Source organism: Camelina sativa, chromosome 11 (genome assembly GCF_030686135.1).
Source record: "Camelina sativa cultivar CO46 ecotype springtype chromosome 11, ASM3068613v1".
In the NCBI taxonomy this organism is placed as follows: Eukaryota; Viridiplantae; Streptophyta; class Magnoliopsida; order Brassicales; family Brassicaceae; genus Camelina; species Camelina sativa.
Window position 1 is genome coordinate 43,953,958 of NC_141890.1, and position 17,640 is coordinate 43,971,597.

General features: G+C 36.7%; 3 protein-coding genes and 4 pseudogenes across 5 annotated transcripts; 3 read left to right on the plus strand and 4 right to left on the minus strand.

The window, feature by feature from the left end:
* Positions 1–1,863: 1,863 nt before the first annotated feature.
* Positions 1,864–5,289, plus strand: LOC104725917 (putative aminotransferase TAT2). The gene is made up of 7 exons (XM_010444668.3): positions 1,864–3,200; positions 3,634–3,973; positions 4,065–4,283; positions 4,369–4,428; positions 4,523–4,678; positions 4,776–4,869; positions 4,963–5,289. Exons 1-7 carry the CDS (start codon positions 2,950–2,952, stop codon positions 5,091–5,093), a joined length of 1,251 nt encoding a protein of 416 aa, XP_010442970.2. The 5' UTR covers positions 1,864–2,949; the 3' UTR covers positions 5,094–5,289.
* Positions 5,290–6,012: 723 nt separating this feature from the next.
* Positions 6,013–6,803, plus strand: LOC104725919 (homeobox-leucine zipper protein ATHB-52 pseudogene; annotated as a pseudogene). The gene has a single exon (XR_015571595.1). The product of XR_015571595.1 is annotated as a homeobox-leucine zipper protein ATHB-52 pseudogene (transcript).
* Positions 6,804–7,179: 376 nt separating this feature from the next.
* LOC104729124 (UDP-glycosyltransferase 79B9 pseudogene) lies at positions 7,180–8,887 on the minus strand (annotated as a pseudogene). The gene has a single exon (XR_015571064.1). The product of XR_015571064.1 is annotated as a UDP-glycosyltransferase 79B9 pseudogene (transcript).
* Positions 8,888–9,438: 551 nt separating this feature from the next.
* Positions 9,439–11,211, minus strand: LOC147935411 (protein LATERAL BRANCHING OXIDOREDUCTASE 1-like). Its single transcript, XM_087471885.1, has 4 exons — positions 10,904–11,211; positions 10,549–10,796; positions 9,938–10,265; positions 9,439–9,807 (listed from the first exon to the last, which is right to left on the minus strand). The coding sequence occupies exons 1-4, from the start codon at positions 11,138–11,140 to the stop codon at positions 9,571–9,573; spliced, it is 1,050 nt and encodes a 349-aa protein (XP_087328011.1). The 5' UTR covers positions 11,141–11,211; the 3' UTR covers positions 9,439–9,570.
* A 618-nt stretch (positions 11,212–11,829) lies between these two features.
* LOC104725922 (UDP-glycosyltransferase 79B6 pseudogene) lies at positions 11,830–13,197 on the minus strand (annotated as a pseudogene).
* A 1,158-nt stretch (positions 13,198–14,355) lies between these two features.
* On the minus strand, positions 14,356–15,782 carry LOC147935412 (UDP-glycosyltransferase 79B9 pseudogene; annotated as a pseudogene).
* Positions 15,783–16,448: 666 nt separating this feature from the next.
* On the plus strand, positions 16,449–17,615 carry LOC147935413 (uncharacterized). Its single transcript, XM_087472972.1, has one exon. The coding sequence runs from the start codon at positions 16,449–16,451 to the stop codon at positions 17,613–17,615; it is 1,167 nt and encodes a 388-aa protein (XP_087329098.1).
* The last annotated feature ends 25 nt before the right edge of the window (positions 17,616–17,640 follow it).

Genomic DNA, 17,640 nt, shown 5'->3' on the forward strand with positions numbered 1-17,640 from the left:
TGTTGGTATCGCAACAGGTTATAGTTATAAAAAACTTTTGTATTTTTTCTCTCAATATGGTGAAATCGAGATAAGGATTTGTGCCATGCCAAGATCACCAAGTTGTTAGGATTTGGGATCGAGAGAGTGGGTAAACCGAGTGTATGTAAGTTTGAGATTTTTGGCTATATAGAATCACATAATTAGGGGTTTTAAAGGTATTTTCTTTCTTTTTTTCTTGGCAGGATTGTTGTTGGAATCAAGTGCGAAGGCGGGATTGTAATGGTTTGATGCTTCCTCTTTTATATTACCTTTGATTGTTGTTAATCTTACTTTGTTAATGATAGATCATCCAACACCCTTGTAAAGGGATACCTAGATTCTGGAAAAGAGAATTTATGATCTAATGAGATTGAAGAAATACGGAATCGAACCACCGCTCATAGAAAAGCTTGACTACATCCTAAGATTGAAGAAAAAAAGAGGTGAAGAGACCATTGAGCGTGAAGCTAAGCAAAGAAGAACGTGAGGTATTAACTTTTTTTGGATTAATTAACCTGCAAAATCTTTATAAGTTGTCTTCACTATACTTAGCTCCTTTATATTGGAAAAAGGTCCATCATGTGCACAATACAAAATATGGTGAACTGCACCCTACCACTCCTCAATGATTAAATAAAAGAGCGACTTAATGTACAGAAGATAGAACAATTTAATCACCTAGACTTAAAACTGGTTTAAGAATCAAAACTTCAAATATGCAAGAAGGTTTGAAATTAAAAGTAACAGAGTTTACTTCCAAAAGTATTTCGCCCAAGATCACGCAAAAGAGTACCAGGATCTTTAGGAGGATACTAAATGAAAACATGACAAAAGCAAGCCATCAAATCTGTGAAATTAAGAAAATATAAAGGGAATCTGTAAGACCACGAGAATTCCATACACTTGGATATAACAAGTCAAAGTAATAAAAGTCTTAAACTTGCATTGTACAAAAATCAGCAACTACTGGAGCAATTTGCTGGACTTGAAAAAAAAAATAGCAAGATACTTTCCAATTCTAGATGGATAAAAAAATTATTACAAAACGATATCACATGGCAGGTATGGATTTTGGTCAGTAGTAATATAAATTTAAAATCTCACTAATTCCATGTTACAATACGAGCAAATCATCGTTTATTTTAGAATGAAAATTAGCACGTTACACGGAATTAATTAAGTTGATTAAATTACAATTTTGTGAAAAATATATTATCTTGCAATATACCACAGATTAAGTTTAAAATTAACAATCAAATACAATTATACAATTTTAAAATTAAACAAAACAAACAAAATTAACATATAAACATAACTATTTTTCTTGTGCAAAGTACATAAATATAACTTAAATTTTATTTTTTAAAATTAGAAAAAATTATCTCGCGATGTACCGCGAGTTAAAATCTAGTAAAACAACAAAATTAAGACTTAGCTCTGAATATGGTCCAAACAAATTTTTTTTTGCAGTTATCATATTTAGTTTGAAAATCAATTAAAACTAATGAGTACACATATATCATCAAATCACCATATCGTAGTTCGTAGATGTAGGAAGGAATGCGTTAACAATTGAAACATATGAGATTATTGCGATGAGTTGTCGTCTTCTCGAATCGGACAGCGATAAGGATACGAATACGAATGGCGAAACTTTTTTTTTTCGTTTAGTTTGTTTAGCTGTTTAGGAGAGGGAAGAAGAGAGGACAAATGGAAGCTTGCGTACCAAAAGCACGACACGTAAAGATTTGGAAGAAACGTATGGGGTAATTCAATCTCATCTTCACAGAATATGTTTTGGTATTATCTTATATGCCTTGTGGTATCAGACGTGGCCATTTCATCGCTCCGTTCGTCAAAAGCCACAATAATAAACTCAAATAATCGTATAATACCTTACTAACCATAAAGTCGGTGTGGTCCGTTTCTCTTTTAAGGTTTTTTGGTTTGAAATGATCCTCAACGGTCAGAGGGATATTTTTTCTTAGATTATCGTAATATTCTAGCCCGAAGTCCATAATCTTTTCGAATCGGTGATTAGACCATGTTTAATGTCGTCTTTTTTTTTTCGTTATTCGAACATGGGATATTTTTTTATTTTTTATTTTTTGGAAAGGAACATGGGATATTTGTGTCGTTTGTTTGGTAGGTTATTCAGAATAACATTAGCCTCAACCAAAATTGTTCATTGTTTCTTGTATATATCAAATCTGATATTGTTTGTTGCATATTTTATCTGAAACCCGAAAGAGAAACCTCACAGAAACCTCTGATTTAGGTGGAAGATAAAAAAAAAAAAAAAAAAAATCACCTTCATTACATTCTCGAGTTCTCGTTCTACTTTTTTTTTTGAATTTACCAAAGTAATTAACAAGTTAAACCAAAGTAATTAACATAGCTACTAGCCACCTTTAGTATTTTTTTTCTTTCTCTAAAAAATCTCTTCAGTCAATTATGTAATTAATCAGTTAAACCATGACATCGTAAGTAAGAAAACAATATTTTTTTTTCTTTTTGGATATTAAATCGCATATTGTGTATCATTTTTGTATTAACCGGGTAGAAACTAGAAAGTACTACTTGAGAAATTTTTAAAAATATTTTTGGTGCAACTCGGTAATTAAACAAATATTACAGCCCTATCCTAATTCAATTGGGATATTATTAACAGAATATTTAAGTTGCGATGATTCGATAATGAAAACAAAGACTTTGGGTTAAATCCTAATTTCAACCATCTCCAAAGTCCTATATAATAATGGTTTTTTATATGAAGGAGACAAATAAAACTGGTTGTAAAAGATAAACCACATATTTCTCCAATCTGGCAAATCTCTCACTCTCAAACACACACCAAATCAAAACCTCCCTCTTCTTCTTCTTCTTCTTCTTACGAGTTGCACCGAAACAAACTCAAACAAAGAAGAGATGGAGAATGGAGGAGCAACGACGACGACGACGAGCACAATCACAATCAAAGGGATTCTGAGTTTGCTAATGGAGAGCATCTCAGAAGAAGAAGAAGGAAAAAATAGAGTTATATCGCTTGGAATGGGAGACCCAACTCTGTACTCTTGTTTTCGTACAACGCAAGTATCTCTTCAAGCTGTTTCAGATTCTCTTCTCTCTAACAAGTTCCATGGTTATGCTCCCACCGTCGGTCTTCCCCAATCCCGAAGGTTACTTTCGTCTTTTCATCATCTCTCTCTGTTTTTTTGTCTTTCTCTAATACTTGTGGTGCTGATGTTAGGGTAGTAGTAGGTAGGGATGTCAATTTCGGTTCGTTTAACTATAAACCGAATATAATTAACTGAACCAGTAATTGAACCGAATCTTAATTTTGCCTGATGTTATGAATTTACAATTTTTTTGTATTTTTTTTTTTTAAAATTTATTTGATAATTTCTTACAATTTTTGTAGAAATACCAACGTTTGTGGCGAAAAAAAAAACTGAAACTTTTTGTTTATGAAAAACCAAAATAATAATGAAATTTGTTTGAAAATAGTTGCTACACTAATTTTCGATTTTATATTATTTTAATTTCTTTATATTATTGGTTCGGTACTTCGGTTGGTTTTTAAAACATTTTTTTTTTTGGGTAATAAAACAGAGCAATAGCAGAGTATCTATCTCGTGATCTTCCATACAAACTGTCACAGGATGATGTGTTCATTACATCAGGTTGCACGCAAGCGATCGATGTAGCATTGGCTATGTTGGCTCGTCCTAGGGCTAATATTTTGCTACCAAGACCTGGTTTCCCAATTTATGAGCTCTGTGCTAAGTTTAGACACCTCGAGGTTCGCTATGTAGATCTTCTTCCAGAAAACGGATGGGAGATTGATCTTGACGCTGTCGAGTCTATTGCAGACGAAAACACGGTTGCTTTGGTTGTTATAAACCCTGGTAACCCTTGTGGAAATGTCTATAGTTACCACCATTTGATGAAGGTTAGCTTGAGATTTTCTGTAACCAATGTTGTTGTTTCTTGTTTGTGATTTGATGTATACGAACTTGTGTTTTATTTATTTTGTGTTGTAGATTGCGGAAACAGCGAAAAGACTAGGGTTTCTTGTGATTGCTGATGAAGTTTATGGTCATCTTGCTTTTGGGAGCAAACCGTTTGTGCCAATGGGTGTGTTTGGATCTATTGTTCCAGTACTTACTCTTGGCTCTTTATCTAAGAGATGGATAGTTCCTGGTTGGAGGCTCGGGTGGTTTGTGACCACTGATCCTTCTGGCTCGTTTAAAGACCCTAAGGTTAGTAATAGATAGCGTCAATCTTTCAAGAAATCGATGATGCAGAGAGGTTTATATACTTAATTCTTTGTTCGTTTTGGATCAGATCATCGAGCGGTTTAAGAAATACTTTGATATTCTTGGTGGACCAGCTACATTTATTCAGGTATATACAGTATAAATATTACTTACATTTCAAAAGCAATCCCTATTAATGATTTTGAGTGATTAATCTTGTTCTTGATTATGTTGTGCATCAGGCTGCGGTTCCCACGATTTTGGAACAGACGGATGAATCATTCTTCAAGAAAACATTGAACTCGTTGAAGAACTCTTCGGATATTTGTTGTGACTGGATCAAGGAGATTCCTTGCATTGATTCCTCACATCGACCAGAAGGATCCATGGCAATGATGGTGAGCATTTATATATAACGTTGTGACAAAAATGTTCACAAATTGTCACATATGTATATGGTCTTAGTTAAATATTTGATTTGTCTACTTCGTTCAGGTGAAGCTGAATCTCTCCTTACTCGAAGATGTAAGCGATGATATCGACTTCTGTTTCAAGTTAGCTAGAGAAGAATCAGTCATCCTTCTTCCCGGTAAGGATATTATGAAATTACAATTTTTGAGAGCTGTAGTCCTTTTTGTTTTTGATATATTACTTTGTGTGTGGATGGATATTGGCTAAACAGGGACTGCGGTGGGGCTGAAGAACTGGCTGAGGATAACGTTTGCGGCCGATGCAACTTCGATCGAAGAAGCTTTCAAAAGGATCAAATGTTTCTATCTCAGACATGCCAAGGCTCAAGATCCAACCTCATAGTTGATTTCTATGCAAGGTTAAAGTGTTTGAAACACACAGATACATATATAGTATAGTGTTTATTTATTTATAAATTTTGATATAAAATTAGCTTTACTGTAATAAAATCAACTCTTAAGTTTAAAAATATTTACATATACATACTTGTTGTAAAGAAATAATCTATCAAACTTAATTATAGAGTAGTTTCCTGCAATATGGCCACTGGCCAGGTCTATTAACACATATTTGTAATTAGAATAGTTGAAGACTCAGACAAGGCCCAACATATTTGGTCATAATTTGTAAAAGATCGTTGTCTACGATACAAAACAGGGCGTATCTCAAAAAGGCTATAAAGTACTTAACGATTCTGATATGCTAAGGCAGTAAGGCCTAAGAAAGAAACGCTAAAACAAGATGCATTGTCCCAAAGAGAACAAAAAAGTGTTCGTACTTTTATTTTAATAAACATTTTGCTTAGATGATAATGCTATTAAATTTAAGTAGGTTCGATACGACCAGCCCACGTGAATACATGCATGTATTTGAGAAAAACACTTGTTAATTAACTAATTTATTTTAATTAATTAATCTGAATAGTTACTTTCTCATAGTCCCAATTCATTATTTTGAATAGTACGGTGGGTCCTTAAGGAACAGTGAATTGGGCCTTTGTACCCCATAGCTTTGATTCCCAAATGACCCCCCTTCTACATAAACCGACTCCTCTATCTTGTGACTTGTGTTAATCTTTCTATCCATTTTGTACTAGTGACTATAATTTCGTTCTAAATATGCAAATGCATTTAGCGATTTCTCATTTTAAAATAAATTTCTTTTCTATCAATGCAATAGTAACTTTGACAACATAAGTTTATGTCTTTGTAACTTCGCTGTCAAGCTAAGATTAAAAACTCTACTAGCTAATATACATACTATAATTTATGTCAAGCTTATGACCCAAAAATCTAATCTTAGTAATTTTGTATCTTTACATAGGACGCTTCAATGTTTACATATGTGTCTGTATGTGTGAGTGTGTGTATATATATGCATGCGTAGCCACAACGTTGGACAAGCACAACAAAGAATAACGAAAGATGGAGAATTCTCAGAGTCAGAGCAGAAACAAGAAAAAGAGGCTAACACAAGAGCAACTAAGACAACTGGAGAAATGCTTCACCGTGAACAAGAAACTCGAGCCAGATCTCAAGATTCAACTGTCGAACAAGCTAGGTCTACCTCAGAGGCAAGTCGCAGTTTGGTTCCAAAACAAACGAGCCAGGTCCAAGACTCAGTCTCTCGAGCTCCAACACTGCGCTCTTCAGTCCAAGCTCGAAGCGGCTCTCTCCGACAAGGCAAAGTTAGAGCATCAAGTGGAGTTTCTCCAAGATGAGTTGAAGAGATCGAGGAATCAGCTTGCTCTGTTCACAAATCATGATTCTCCTGTGTGTAACTCTTATCTAGGTTCTTGTGAAGAACGTCACGCTCACGATGATGAAGTGGTGGTCTTCGACGAGCTTTACGCTTGTTTTGTTAGCAATGGACATGGATCTTCATCAACCTCATGGGTTTGATTCTGTTTCAACACAGACAAGATTCCAATATATAGTCTTGTTTCTGTTTTTTTTTTCCTTTGTTCGCTTTCATGCGGTCTGAATATAGAATTGCAATCTGTAATTGAAGTCATTGAGACATTCACTAATACAAAGAGATGACTTTTCTTCATTTCTTGTTATGGTTATAAGAATATAAGAAAATTTGAATCAAGAATTGCAATCTAAGACAACAACGTGGTCTAGTTTCATATTACCTTATTGATCACATCTAGTCTTTTCACACTAGATTTTGTATCATTTACTAGATTTTGCAATGATTCTAGGAACTTATCGGTGTAACAGGTCAATTATCCAGGACTAAGCAGATGCTCCTTCAATTTGGTTTGAGATACGGTTTGTTTATTATAGAGACTATAATTCTTTTTTTCTTTTCTTTTTGGTTATAAAAACATGTTCCAAAATTTACAAGAGCAGTATTATTAGAACATACAAGAAATTATTTCCTTGGCACTAAAGTAAAATAATTATAGAGACTAATACATATCTTGTTCATGAAAGTAAAATCGCATTCTTGCTTCTATAGAAAAAGACAAACGTTGAACAAAGACAAATCTATTACAATTTTGAGAAAAAGACAAAACAATAACAACACGACTACATGGCTAATTTCCTTATTTGTGACAGCTGTTACGTTCTTTCTTTATAATGAATTTATTTCATTCTAGATTTGGATCGTTGACTAGATTCTGCAAAGTTTCAACAAATTCATCAGTGTAACCCGTTAATAATCCAGGACTAACCAAAATCTCCTTCATTTTGGCATGGTTCCTCCTGACTCGATTCCCTACTTCGCTATCTTTGTCCATGACCGAGGTGATCGCGACACTTAAACTCTCCTTCGAAAACCATCCTGTTTCTTCTCTTTGCACTTCCACCGAGACCTCGAGTTCTTCAGTCATCAATCTCGTGTTGAGAACTTGATCACACAAATATGGAAGCAAGACTATTTGGCAATCACTCACTAGAGACTCCCACATTGATCCAAACCCACAATGGTTCACAAAGCAGCCTACTGATGGATGAGCCAATATCAACGGTTGCTGCACCCATTCTCCCCAAACCACTCCACGATTCTTCACTCTCTCCTCAAACCCTTCTGGTAACGCTTCTTGGATTTTCACTGCGCCTTTTGGTGGTTTTACCGCTACAAGAAACGGTAAACTAGTGAGCTCCATTCCTAAACAGAGTTCTTGGAACTGATGCTTCTCAAGATTTATTTGACTTCCCAATGCACAATATATTACCGAGCCCGGTTCGAACCGATTCAGCCAGTGACTCCATCGATCTTCAAGTGCTTTATTGTTGTCTGGATCTGGAAGCATTGGACCTGTCAAAAGAACCTTCCTCTGGTACTGACTCTCGATATAGTCACAGAATTTACCTTCAACTTCTTTGCAAGTCCTAATCGAGATAAAATCACAATTCATAAGACCTGTTGTTATCCGGTGATAAAGCCTCTCGTAGAAGATGGAAAAGGTCAGCAAGGCGTGAGCATCGTGCTCACGGTACAACACTTTTGACGAAGGATAACCAGGTGGAGGTACTCCTAATTTACCACCAGGGACAAGTTCATGAGCTATGGAGTTAGCCGATATCACAAAGTACATCACACTCTTGACTCTATGTTCTTTAGCCGTTTCCGCAACCCAATAAGCAAAATCAAAAAAGATCAGGTCAGGTCTCAAATCACGTACGGCAGCTTCGACTTGATCGCGTGTGAGATCCATGGCTGCGGTCAGAAACTTCCCCAACGAGATGGGGATATCAGATGCGGTCTCGGCGTCAGCAGGGAGGCCACCAACATGAGGAATAGTAAGAGGGTGAAAGACGATGCTTTCTGGGAACAGATTTTGATGTTCCAACTGTTTCTGAGCTTTCTTGGGCAGCAAGAAAGTAACCCTATGACCATTCTCAGCTAACTTGTTGGCTAGATGCAAGTACGGAGTCATATGACCAAAAGCGAACCATGGGAACATAAAAGCGTGAAATTTTTTGCCCATTTTGCTTTCCTAAATTGTCGAAAAAGCAGAAGACAAAAAGAAATAAAGATTTCAAAGAGAGCCAAAAGAAGAATTTTTTTGTAGCGTTTCAGATGATAATTAAGCAACTTTGTTTTTTCTTGTTTTTTTTGCTCAATAATTTCTGCGATTGAGATAACCCGAATATTTTAGCTTGGAGAAAGTTCTTGTGAAAGCGTGAATGGTTTTTTAGATTTTTTTTATTACTGCGGGTTTGGTGGCTTAGTTGGTGAAGTAGTGCCGTAGTTGTTACATGTGTTAAAATATACTTTGTCTTTATTAGAAAGATCTGATCTAGATATTATTGTTTATATCTAAACATTATTGTAAAGTAAATTCATGTAATGCCTCTTGAGAGGATACAATGTTTGCATGTCAAGAAGTCAAAAAGTAATTGATGACTACGAGTGTTAAACTGCACCAGGTTAGCTTGGCTCTCTTTGATTCGAGTCCGTAAAAGCACAAATATATGTTAATTTGAGCTCGAGCGCCTAAAAAGAACTTCATGAACAAAAAATCCCCTAGACTCAAGGTCATGTTGTTCTTTAATCTTTATCACTCCATCTTTCCCAATTCTCTTTGGATCTGATGACTTCTGTAGTTCTGTTCAGGATTACTACCTTCGTTACTAGTAGATTCATCATCTTTATAAGCACCATATTTATAACAACACTTAAGATAGATGTCAAGTTAGAAATTCTTTAGGCTTAATTTGTTTTGGGAAGATGAACTCCAAACTCTAATGATATTATTGCAATCTCACGTTCCAACAAAGAAAGAAAACAGTCTTGTTGACAAGGGTCAAGTAGCTAAAGAAACATATGCATTTGTTGATGCTAAAAGGAGACTGAATGTTTTTCAGATCAATGCATCTTCGATCGGTCTACGACCTTGTTGATAGTAATCGAAGAAGGTCTTCTCAGACTTCTTAACCGCTTTGTACAACCTTGGTCTTAACTCAGACACTAGCTTATATACAGGTTGAATCTCTTTGTCCTCATCAGCATTGCAAAACGTTGCCACAGATATCCTTTCCTTTTCTCCGTTAAGCACCACTCTATGAACCGGGCTCTTGTATATTCCATTGCTCATTATCTGAAAATGCATGAGAGATTCTTTCAAACACACCAAACAATCTTCAACTATCATAGATGCATTTTTAAATATATTCTTATTCTTTTCATACTTGCATATAAAAGTGAATCATGATTAATTGATTGATTACCTCCATAGTATCTCCTACATTGATCATAATTGTATGAGGGAGTATTGAAGCTTTATACCACTTCCCATCTTTGAGGAACTGAAGTCCTTCGACATTTTTGTCGGGTATGAGAAGAGTAAAGGCCGAGCCATCAGAATGCGGTTTAAGACCAAGAACCTTGTCCGGCCTCAGACATGGAGGATACACGTTGAATCTTGTCTCCATCGTAGCATTTTCTCCATGCATCTCTAGAAAGCAATTATCTTCCAACTCCAACGATCTAGCCAATGCCTTGAAGAATTGCTCAACCACTAGCTGTTGCTTCATTGTGTATTCTTGTAAAGTTTCCCTGAAGAAACGCTAGTCAAAATCACCAAAATATAAAGGAAAGCTATAGGAAACTGAAAGCTATGGTCCTATGCAAGGCCGGTCCAATAAAAATGGTAACCCGGTTTAAGAACATTTTGTCCTCCTATTTGATTTCTAAAATGTTTAAAACTGTATTAAAATATCTTCTAAACACCAAATTCTTATTATTATAAATAAAATAACTTAAGTGGCTCTAAACTTTTTTTTTTAAATATTGGTGTCGTTAACCCGCTTGTCTTCTAGACCGGCCGATGGATTTTTACCTGAATCCGATTGGGATTTTAGGCCAGAACTTAAGCTGTCGTTGATCTTCAGGGTAAGTAATGAGGTACAAGCGGTCGACCCAATCAAGAACTTGATCATCCGACAGTATCATGTCGTTTCCATATCCTTGAAAACTACCAATCTCTCTCGCGTACTTCTGTTTCTCTTCTGTCGGAAGCGCAAAGAACTGCTTCGTTAGCTCATAAATCTTGTCGAGTAACGCTTCTGTGATTCCATGATTCATCACCTGCTTCAACAAGATATCAAAATTTTCATGATTACACTATAAACATTTACAGAATTAGATGGCTCTGATCATGGCTTGTAAGAGCGTTAAAAGTTTAAAACTAAAACCTGAACAACGCCCCATGTAGATAGCGCCGAGTGAAGTTTACTCAACTCTTCTCGACCGACATCATAAGAAGAGAGGAGAAGACTAAGATCGATGGTCGTGATTTCCATCTCCTGCGACGAACCGTTGAAAGGTTGATCACGTTGGCCATCGCCGATGGGTGTGTAGAGATATCTTTCCGGTAGTCTTTCTCCGGATGCAACCACCTCTTGGACAGTTTTGGGTTTTGGCTTCTCCATTTTTCGGAGGATTTTTTGTTTGATGATCTTTTAGGAGAGAAAAAAAAATAACTTTTATAGTAAACGAAGACAATCTTGAATTCTTGACTTTTCACTATTTTAATACGCAAGCAAAGTTGCATAGGACAAAAATTGCCGTTTTGTAAATCTTAACATTATCTCAAAGAGAAAATTGGCAAACTAATAATTATCTTTCTTTTTTTTTTTGGTTCAGAATGTTATTTTGGACAAGGTTTGAAGTAATAATTAAGAGAGAAAACAACTTCTAAAAAAGGAAATATACACTATGCTTGGGTTTAAAGTTTAGTTTCTAAAGTTTGAAAATTTAGTTATTCGAAATAGGGTTTAAAGATTTGAGTTTAACGGTTTAAAAAGTTTTGATGCCATCAAAGCTAAGTACGGCTATGCAAAAACTCTACATTACTCTCCAAGGGTTTGTTTACCTAGTATTTTTCTTATTACTAGAGGAGTTGGAAACGAAAATATTTATTTGTAAGGCTATCTACTTAATTTCATCTCAACTTATTTTAAATAATTATAAGTTATAACGTATCAAGATGAGTTCAAAATCAAATTATATTTGATCTAGTAAGTGAAACTTGAGCCGAACATAGACAAGAAACGAACAACTTGGTGGTATACGTTCTTACGGTCTTATTGTCATCATAGCTTCTCTTTTAGTTTGGCTACAAAGGTTTTCATTCAAGATTTATATTTTGGACTAGTTTCTCCAGTGCTTCTACTAAGTTATTGACATAACCACTCATTAGTCCATGACGAAGCAAAGTCTCCTTCCACTTTGCGTGGTTCTTCCTCACCCGGTTTCCGAGCTTGCTGTCTTTTTCCATCACTGACCTTACCGCAACGCTCAACCTTTCTTTTGAGAACAATCCTGCTTCTCTTTCCACTTCCACTGAGAGCTCTAGTTCCTCAATCAACAATCTTGTGTTGAGGATTTGATCAGGCAAATATGGAAGTAATACAATTTGGCAATCACTCACCAGAGACTCCTACATTGATCCAAACCCACAATGGTTCACAAAGCAGCCTATTGATGGGTGAGCCAATATCAACGGTTGCTGCACCCATCCTCCCCATACCACTCCACGCCCCTTCACCCGCTCCTCAAACCCTTCTGGTAGCCCTTCTTGGACTGTTGATGATCCTCTTAGTGGCTTTACCGCTACAAGAAATGGTAAACCTGTCAGCTCCATCCCTAAGTAGAGTTCTTGAAATTGATTCTTCTCCAAAATGATTTGGCTTCCTAGAGCACAAAACACCACTGAGCCGGGTTCAAACCGGTTCAGCGAAAGATTCCATCGATTTTCTAGTGGTATGATCTTGTCCGGTTCAGGGAGGATTGGGCCTGTAAGGAGAACTTTTCTCTGAAATTGGCTCCCCAAGAAATCGCAAAATTTCTCTTCCACTTCTAGGCAAGTCCTTATTAAAATGACATCGCAGTTTGTAAGTCCCTTTCTGTTACGTTCGTAAACCGTATGTCCCTCTCCAAACGGATAAAAGAGGAATGACATGGCATTAATTTCTTGTCCGCGAAGCAACACCTTCGAAGAAGGATATCCTGGTGGAAGAACATCTAAGTTATCTGGTCGAAGACCAGGGACAAGTAAGGTAGATGCAGCTGCTGCAGAAAACGTTATGAAATACACACTCTTGGCTTCATTCTTTTTAGCTATTTTAGTTACCCACTGAGCGAAATCGAAGAATATCATATCCGGTTTCCCAATTCGAACCGCATATTCGACCTGATCATGTGTCCGATCCATAGCCGAGGCCAATGAACTTGATAACGAGGTCGGGATATCCGAGGCTGTCTCACCACCAACAGGGAGGCCATCGAGAGGAGAGACAAAAAGAGGGTGAAAGACGATGTTGTCTCGGAACAGATTGAGATGTTCAAGTTGCTTCTGAGCTTTCTTAGGCAGCAAGAAAGTAATCTTAAGACCTCTCTCAGCTAGTTTGTTAGCAAGATGCAGAAAGGGAATCATATGACCAAAGGCGAACCAAGGGAACATGAAAGCATGAAACTTTGGCTCCATTTCTATTTCTTTTCTACCTTTCCTCTTCCGAGTTATCCAAATGTGATAATTGGAAAACCAAAAAATTTCAAGCCTTCCAAGGGAGAGATACAATAATAAAAGTTTTTTTTTTTTTTCCTTTTCAATTTTAGTGTGAGGCTAAAGAGAAAACACCAATAAATTTATGAGAAAATTAAATGAAAGGTAGCTCCGAGTGTCAGAAGTAGCGTTGTATCATTTTCAACGTTTCAGTGTCAAATATGTGTAGTTAAACAAAAGGCAATGATATGTGAGAAAATCGTATAACAGTTTATTGCCAGTCCCCGTGGCCACAACTAATAAGAGCAATAATATATGAGAAAATCGTATAACAGTTTATAGAAATATCCATTTACTTTTTGTCGGCCGTGAGATGGAAATATGCATTTTTCCCGTCTACATTTAGCATTTTACTAAAAAGTCGTTGGCAAGGTTTATTAAAATCTCCTCGTAGTTTAGTTACTTACATAACTGACTTCTAGCTTTATCGAATGTCTCCTTCCTTGGGCGCAGTGTGTAGGGATAAACTTAATAATGGTTTCGTTAAGTTTGATTAATGGTGGAACTAATTCCGTGGAAAGATTTGTATGTTTAGTCATTAGTGAAACATACAGTTGGAGGTTCATCTGTTATACAAAAACACACATTTCGTTTTCATCAATCTTTGCTTTGATATATGTTCTGTGATCAGAGCCGTTCCATAATATATTGGGGCCAGAAGCCCAAAACAATATTAAGACCGACTTTTAGTGGACCAAAGAATTTTTTTTTTGTGACAAAACTGGTGGTGTAAAGGGTCGACCACGATATGTCAGGAACATTTTTGTTGACATTTACAGTAGTTAAAGGGCTGATAAAGTACATATACGTTTCCCGGCCGCAAGCACGTGCTTCGGTATTAGTGTATTACGTGGTTTAGGTGAACCAATATCAACAATGCCAGTGAGAAACGACGATGTGAATTAATAATTATACATAACAATGCAAGTGAAATTATACATATTTGGTTTAGGTATGCGGAAATATATAGAGTGTAGAATTAGCATAGAAACTGAAATTTGAGATTGAGAGAGTAGAGCTTCAAATGTCTATGCAAACCAAGTTTCTTTAAAAAGTGTTTTTATTCATGTTCTTTCTCTTCTAGACTAGTTTCTGTAATGCTTCTATAAACTTATTGACATAACCATTCATTAGCCCAATACTAACTAGAGACTCTTTCCATTTGGCGTGGTTTCTCCTCACTAGGTTGCCAAGCTCACTGTCTTTATCCATCACAGACCTAATCGAACCGCTCAATCTCTCCTTCGAAAACCATCCCCTGTTTCCTCTCTTTTCACCTCCACCGAGACCTCGAGTTCCTTGCTCATCAATCTAGTGTTAAATATTTGTTCACCCAAATGTGGAATAAACACTATTTAGCAGTCATTCACTAGATTCAACTTTTATTAGAGTATATAGTCGCTTTACATTGGTTTAATCTCTTATATAGTTTGGTTAGCATAGTGGTTTAGTTTCACTTGTATTTAATCTTAATTTATACCTCACTTGAATGAAGAAATTATCTTTTCCGAGATTCTGTTTCATCTCTCTCATTCTTGTTCATGGGAAAGTTGATAACTTTCGATTCAAGATTTTAAAATTCAATTTATCACCATATTGGTATAACTGTTCAACATGTTTATGACTACGATTAACAAAGCAGGCCTATTGATGGATGAGCAAATATCAATGGTTCACAAAGCAGACCTAATCGACCTTTACCTGCTCTTTCAACCCTTAAGTAATTACCGATACAATCATACAACAGAGGTTAAACCTGTAAGCTCCGACCCTATGCAGAATTCTTAAAGTTGATCCTTGTCGAGGGTGAGTAGGTTTCCTAGTGGATGACGTATATCAATGGTTGCTGCACCCATTCTCCCCAGACCACTCCACGATTCTTCACTCTCTCCTCAAACCCTTATGGCAACGCTTCTTGGATTGTCTCTGCGCCTTTTTGGTGGTTTTACCGCTACAAGAAACGGTAAACCAGTGAGCTCATTCCTAAACAGAGTTCTTGAAATTGATTCGACTTCCCAATGCATAATATATTACCGAGCCCGATTTCGAACCGACTCAGCCAGTGACTCCATCTATCTTCAAGTGCTTTACTGTTGTCTGGCTCTGGAAGCATTGGACCTGTCAAAAGAACCTTCTTATGGTATTGACTCTATGTTATTTCGCCATTTCTGGAACCCAATAAGAAAAATCGAAAAAGATCAGGTCTGGTCCCAAAGCACGAACTGCTGCTTCGACCTGATCGCGTGTGAGATCCAACGAGAAGGGGACATCTCCGAGGCGGTCTCGGTGCCAGCAGGGAGGCCATCTACATGAGGAATAGTAAGTGGGGGAAAGACGATGCTGTCTGGGAACAGATTTTGATGTTCCAATTGTTTCTGAGCTTTCTTAGGCAGCAAGAAAGTGTCTTTATGACCATTCTCATCTAACTTGTTGGCTAGATGCAAGAACGGAATCATATGACCAAAAGCGAACCACGGGAACATAAAAGCGTGAAACTTTTCACCCATTTTTCTTTCCTAAATTGTCGAAACAAGCCAAAGAAAAAAAAAAAAAGAGTTCAAAGAGAGCCAAAAGAATAAATTTTTGTTGCGTTTCAACTTTCAAATCATATGCACCTTTGCTTTTTTATTTATCCTTTTTTTGCTATATTTATAAAAAAAGTGTGATCAAGATTTCTTTTCTTTGTCAATTTTCTTTTAATTTTAGTGCGATGAAGCGTCGGTCCTTAACTAGTTCGGGATAAATTGTGTGAGGCCGGCTATATAGAGAAAATACCAATATTTATGAGAAAATGAAAGGTAGAATGTCAGAAGTAGCGTTGTATATTTGTCAACGTTTCAGTATCAAAGGCAATAATATGTGAAACGTGGACAATAGTCAATAGAGCTCCGCGTGGCCACAACTAATAACAACAATAATATATGAAAAAATTGTATAACAGTTTATAGAAATATCCATTTTATTTAAAAGAAAGAAAGAAAAAAAAAAACTTTCTTTTTCATCGATTCACCATCGACTTAACTTTCCGGCGGTTTTCTTATCCGTTTACTGCAGGTTTTACTCTCCAGTTGTGGTACCGGTCTTCTATATTTAGTGGATCACAGAAAATGGCGAAAGATCTTTAGGAAGCTATGCAAAACCTCAACCTTGGATTGGAAAGATCCCCTATGAAGATGTCTATGAAAGCTATGAGATTCCGGGAAGTCAATAATCGCTTAAGCTTGGTTGTAAAATGTTTAAATCCCCAACATCAGAAACCAATTGGAATGAAAGGTGCTCTTCCAAAAACTTGGAAATTAGAAGGACGAGTAACAAGTAGGATTAATGATGATGGTACAGTCCAATTCTTTTTTAAAGCAGAGCATCATTTACTAACGGTCCTAGAAAATGGTCCATGGCACTATAATCTTTGGATGGTAGCAGTCGATCGATGGACAAGGCGTAGTTTATCAACTTTCTTAACTGAAATCTCGTTTTGGGTGAAAATCCTCAATATACCAGAAGATTTCAGGTCTGAAGCGGTTGTTTGTGAAGTAGAAGGTGTTTTAGGTCATATTGATGAAGTCAGATTCAATGAACCTACTGCGGAATCTGATGGGGAGGTGTGGGCTCATGTAAGCATGAATATCAATACTAGGTTGATCTTCGTCAGATATATTGAGTTTGATCCTTTTCAAGCACCAATAATGATGAGATTTGTCTTCCCCAAGCTGAGAAAATTTTGCTTTCAATGTGGATCACTGCGGCATGCTGAATCAGTCTGTGATTATGCGGAGCAGGTACCACAACTAGCTGATCAAGCTATTCGGAGTGCCTTTGAACCTCTGCAAAAAGAACTTCAAGGTGATGATGAAAATATGACTGACAATGCTGATTCATCAACTCCAATTATGGGAACGATAAGAGCCATGATTCCTCCAAGACTGTGTGATGTTGATGATATGTTTATTACTCCTGATTTTATTCCTATCACCATTAAGGAGTATGGGGCTACATCCAAAGCAGATCCTAGTGGGAAACAGAAGGATTTAGCCATAGACCGTGAAGATGAAACTTCTGGAAATATCTTGCAGGAAGCTCCTATGTTGACCCAACCAATACCACAAGGTGATCCTATTCTCCAAGATCAGTCAGAAGTGTTAGGCGAATACATTCATCAAAACATCCCACAAGAAAAAGAGGTTGGTGACAAACCCACAAGGGTAATGGATAGGGGTCAGAAAAGGAAGGGGGAAGAGATTCCAACTGAGGATCAAGCCTCAACTTCAAAGCCAAGATTCCAAGATAATTATGAGATAAAGGGGAGGGTGGACACCCCGAAACCACTCCTTCCAGAATGACGATAATGCATTGGAATTGTCAGGG

Coding starts and splice junctions, on each gene's coding strand:
- LOC104725917 (XM_010444668.3), top strand. CDS start 2,950: ATGGAGAATGGAGGAGCAACGACGACGACGACGAGCACAATCACAATC. Junction 4,429..4,522: donor GACCAGCTACATTTATTCAG/GTATATACAGTA, acceptor GTTGTGCATCAG/GCTGCGGTTCCCACGATTTT. Junction 4,679..4,775: donor AAGGATCCATGGCAATGATG/GTGAGCATTTAT, acceptor TACTTCGTTCAG/GTGAAGCTGAATCTCTCCTT.
- LOC147935411 (XM_087471885.1), bottom strand. CDS start 11,140: ATGGAGAAGCCAAAACCCAAAACTGTCCAAGAGGTGGTTGCATCCGGA. Junction 10,797..10,903: donor CTACATGGGGCGTTGTTCAG/GTTTTAGTTTTA, acceptor TTGTTGAAGCAG/GTGATGAATCATGGAATCAC. Junction 9,808..9,937: donor ATGTAGGAGATACTATGGAG/GTAATCAATCAA, acceptor ATGCATTTTCAG/ATAATGAGCAATGGAATATA.
- LOC147935413 (XM_087472972.1), top strand. CDS start 16,449: ATGTCTATGAAAGCTATGAGATTCCGGGAAGTCAATAATCGCTTAAGC.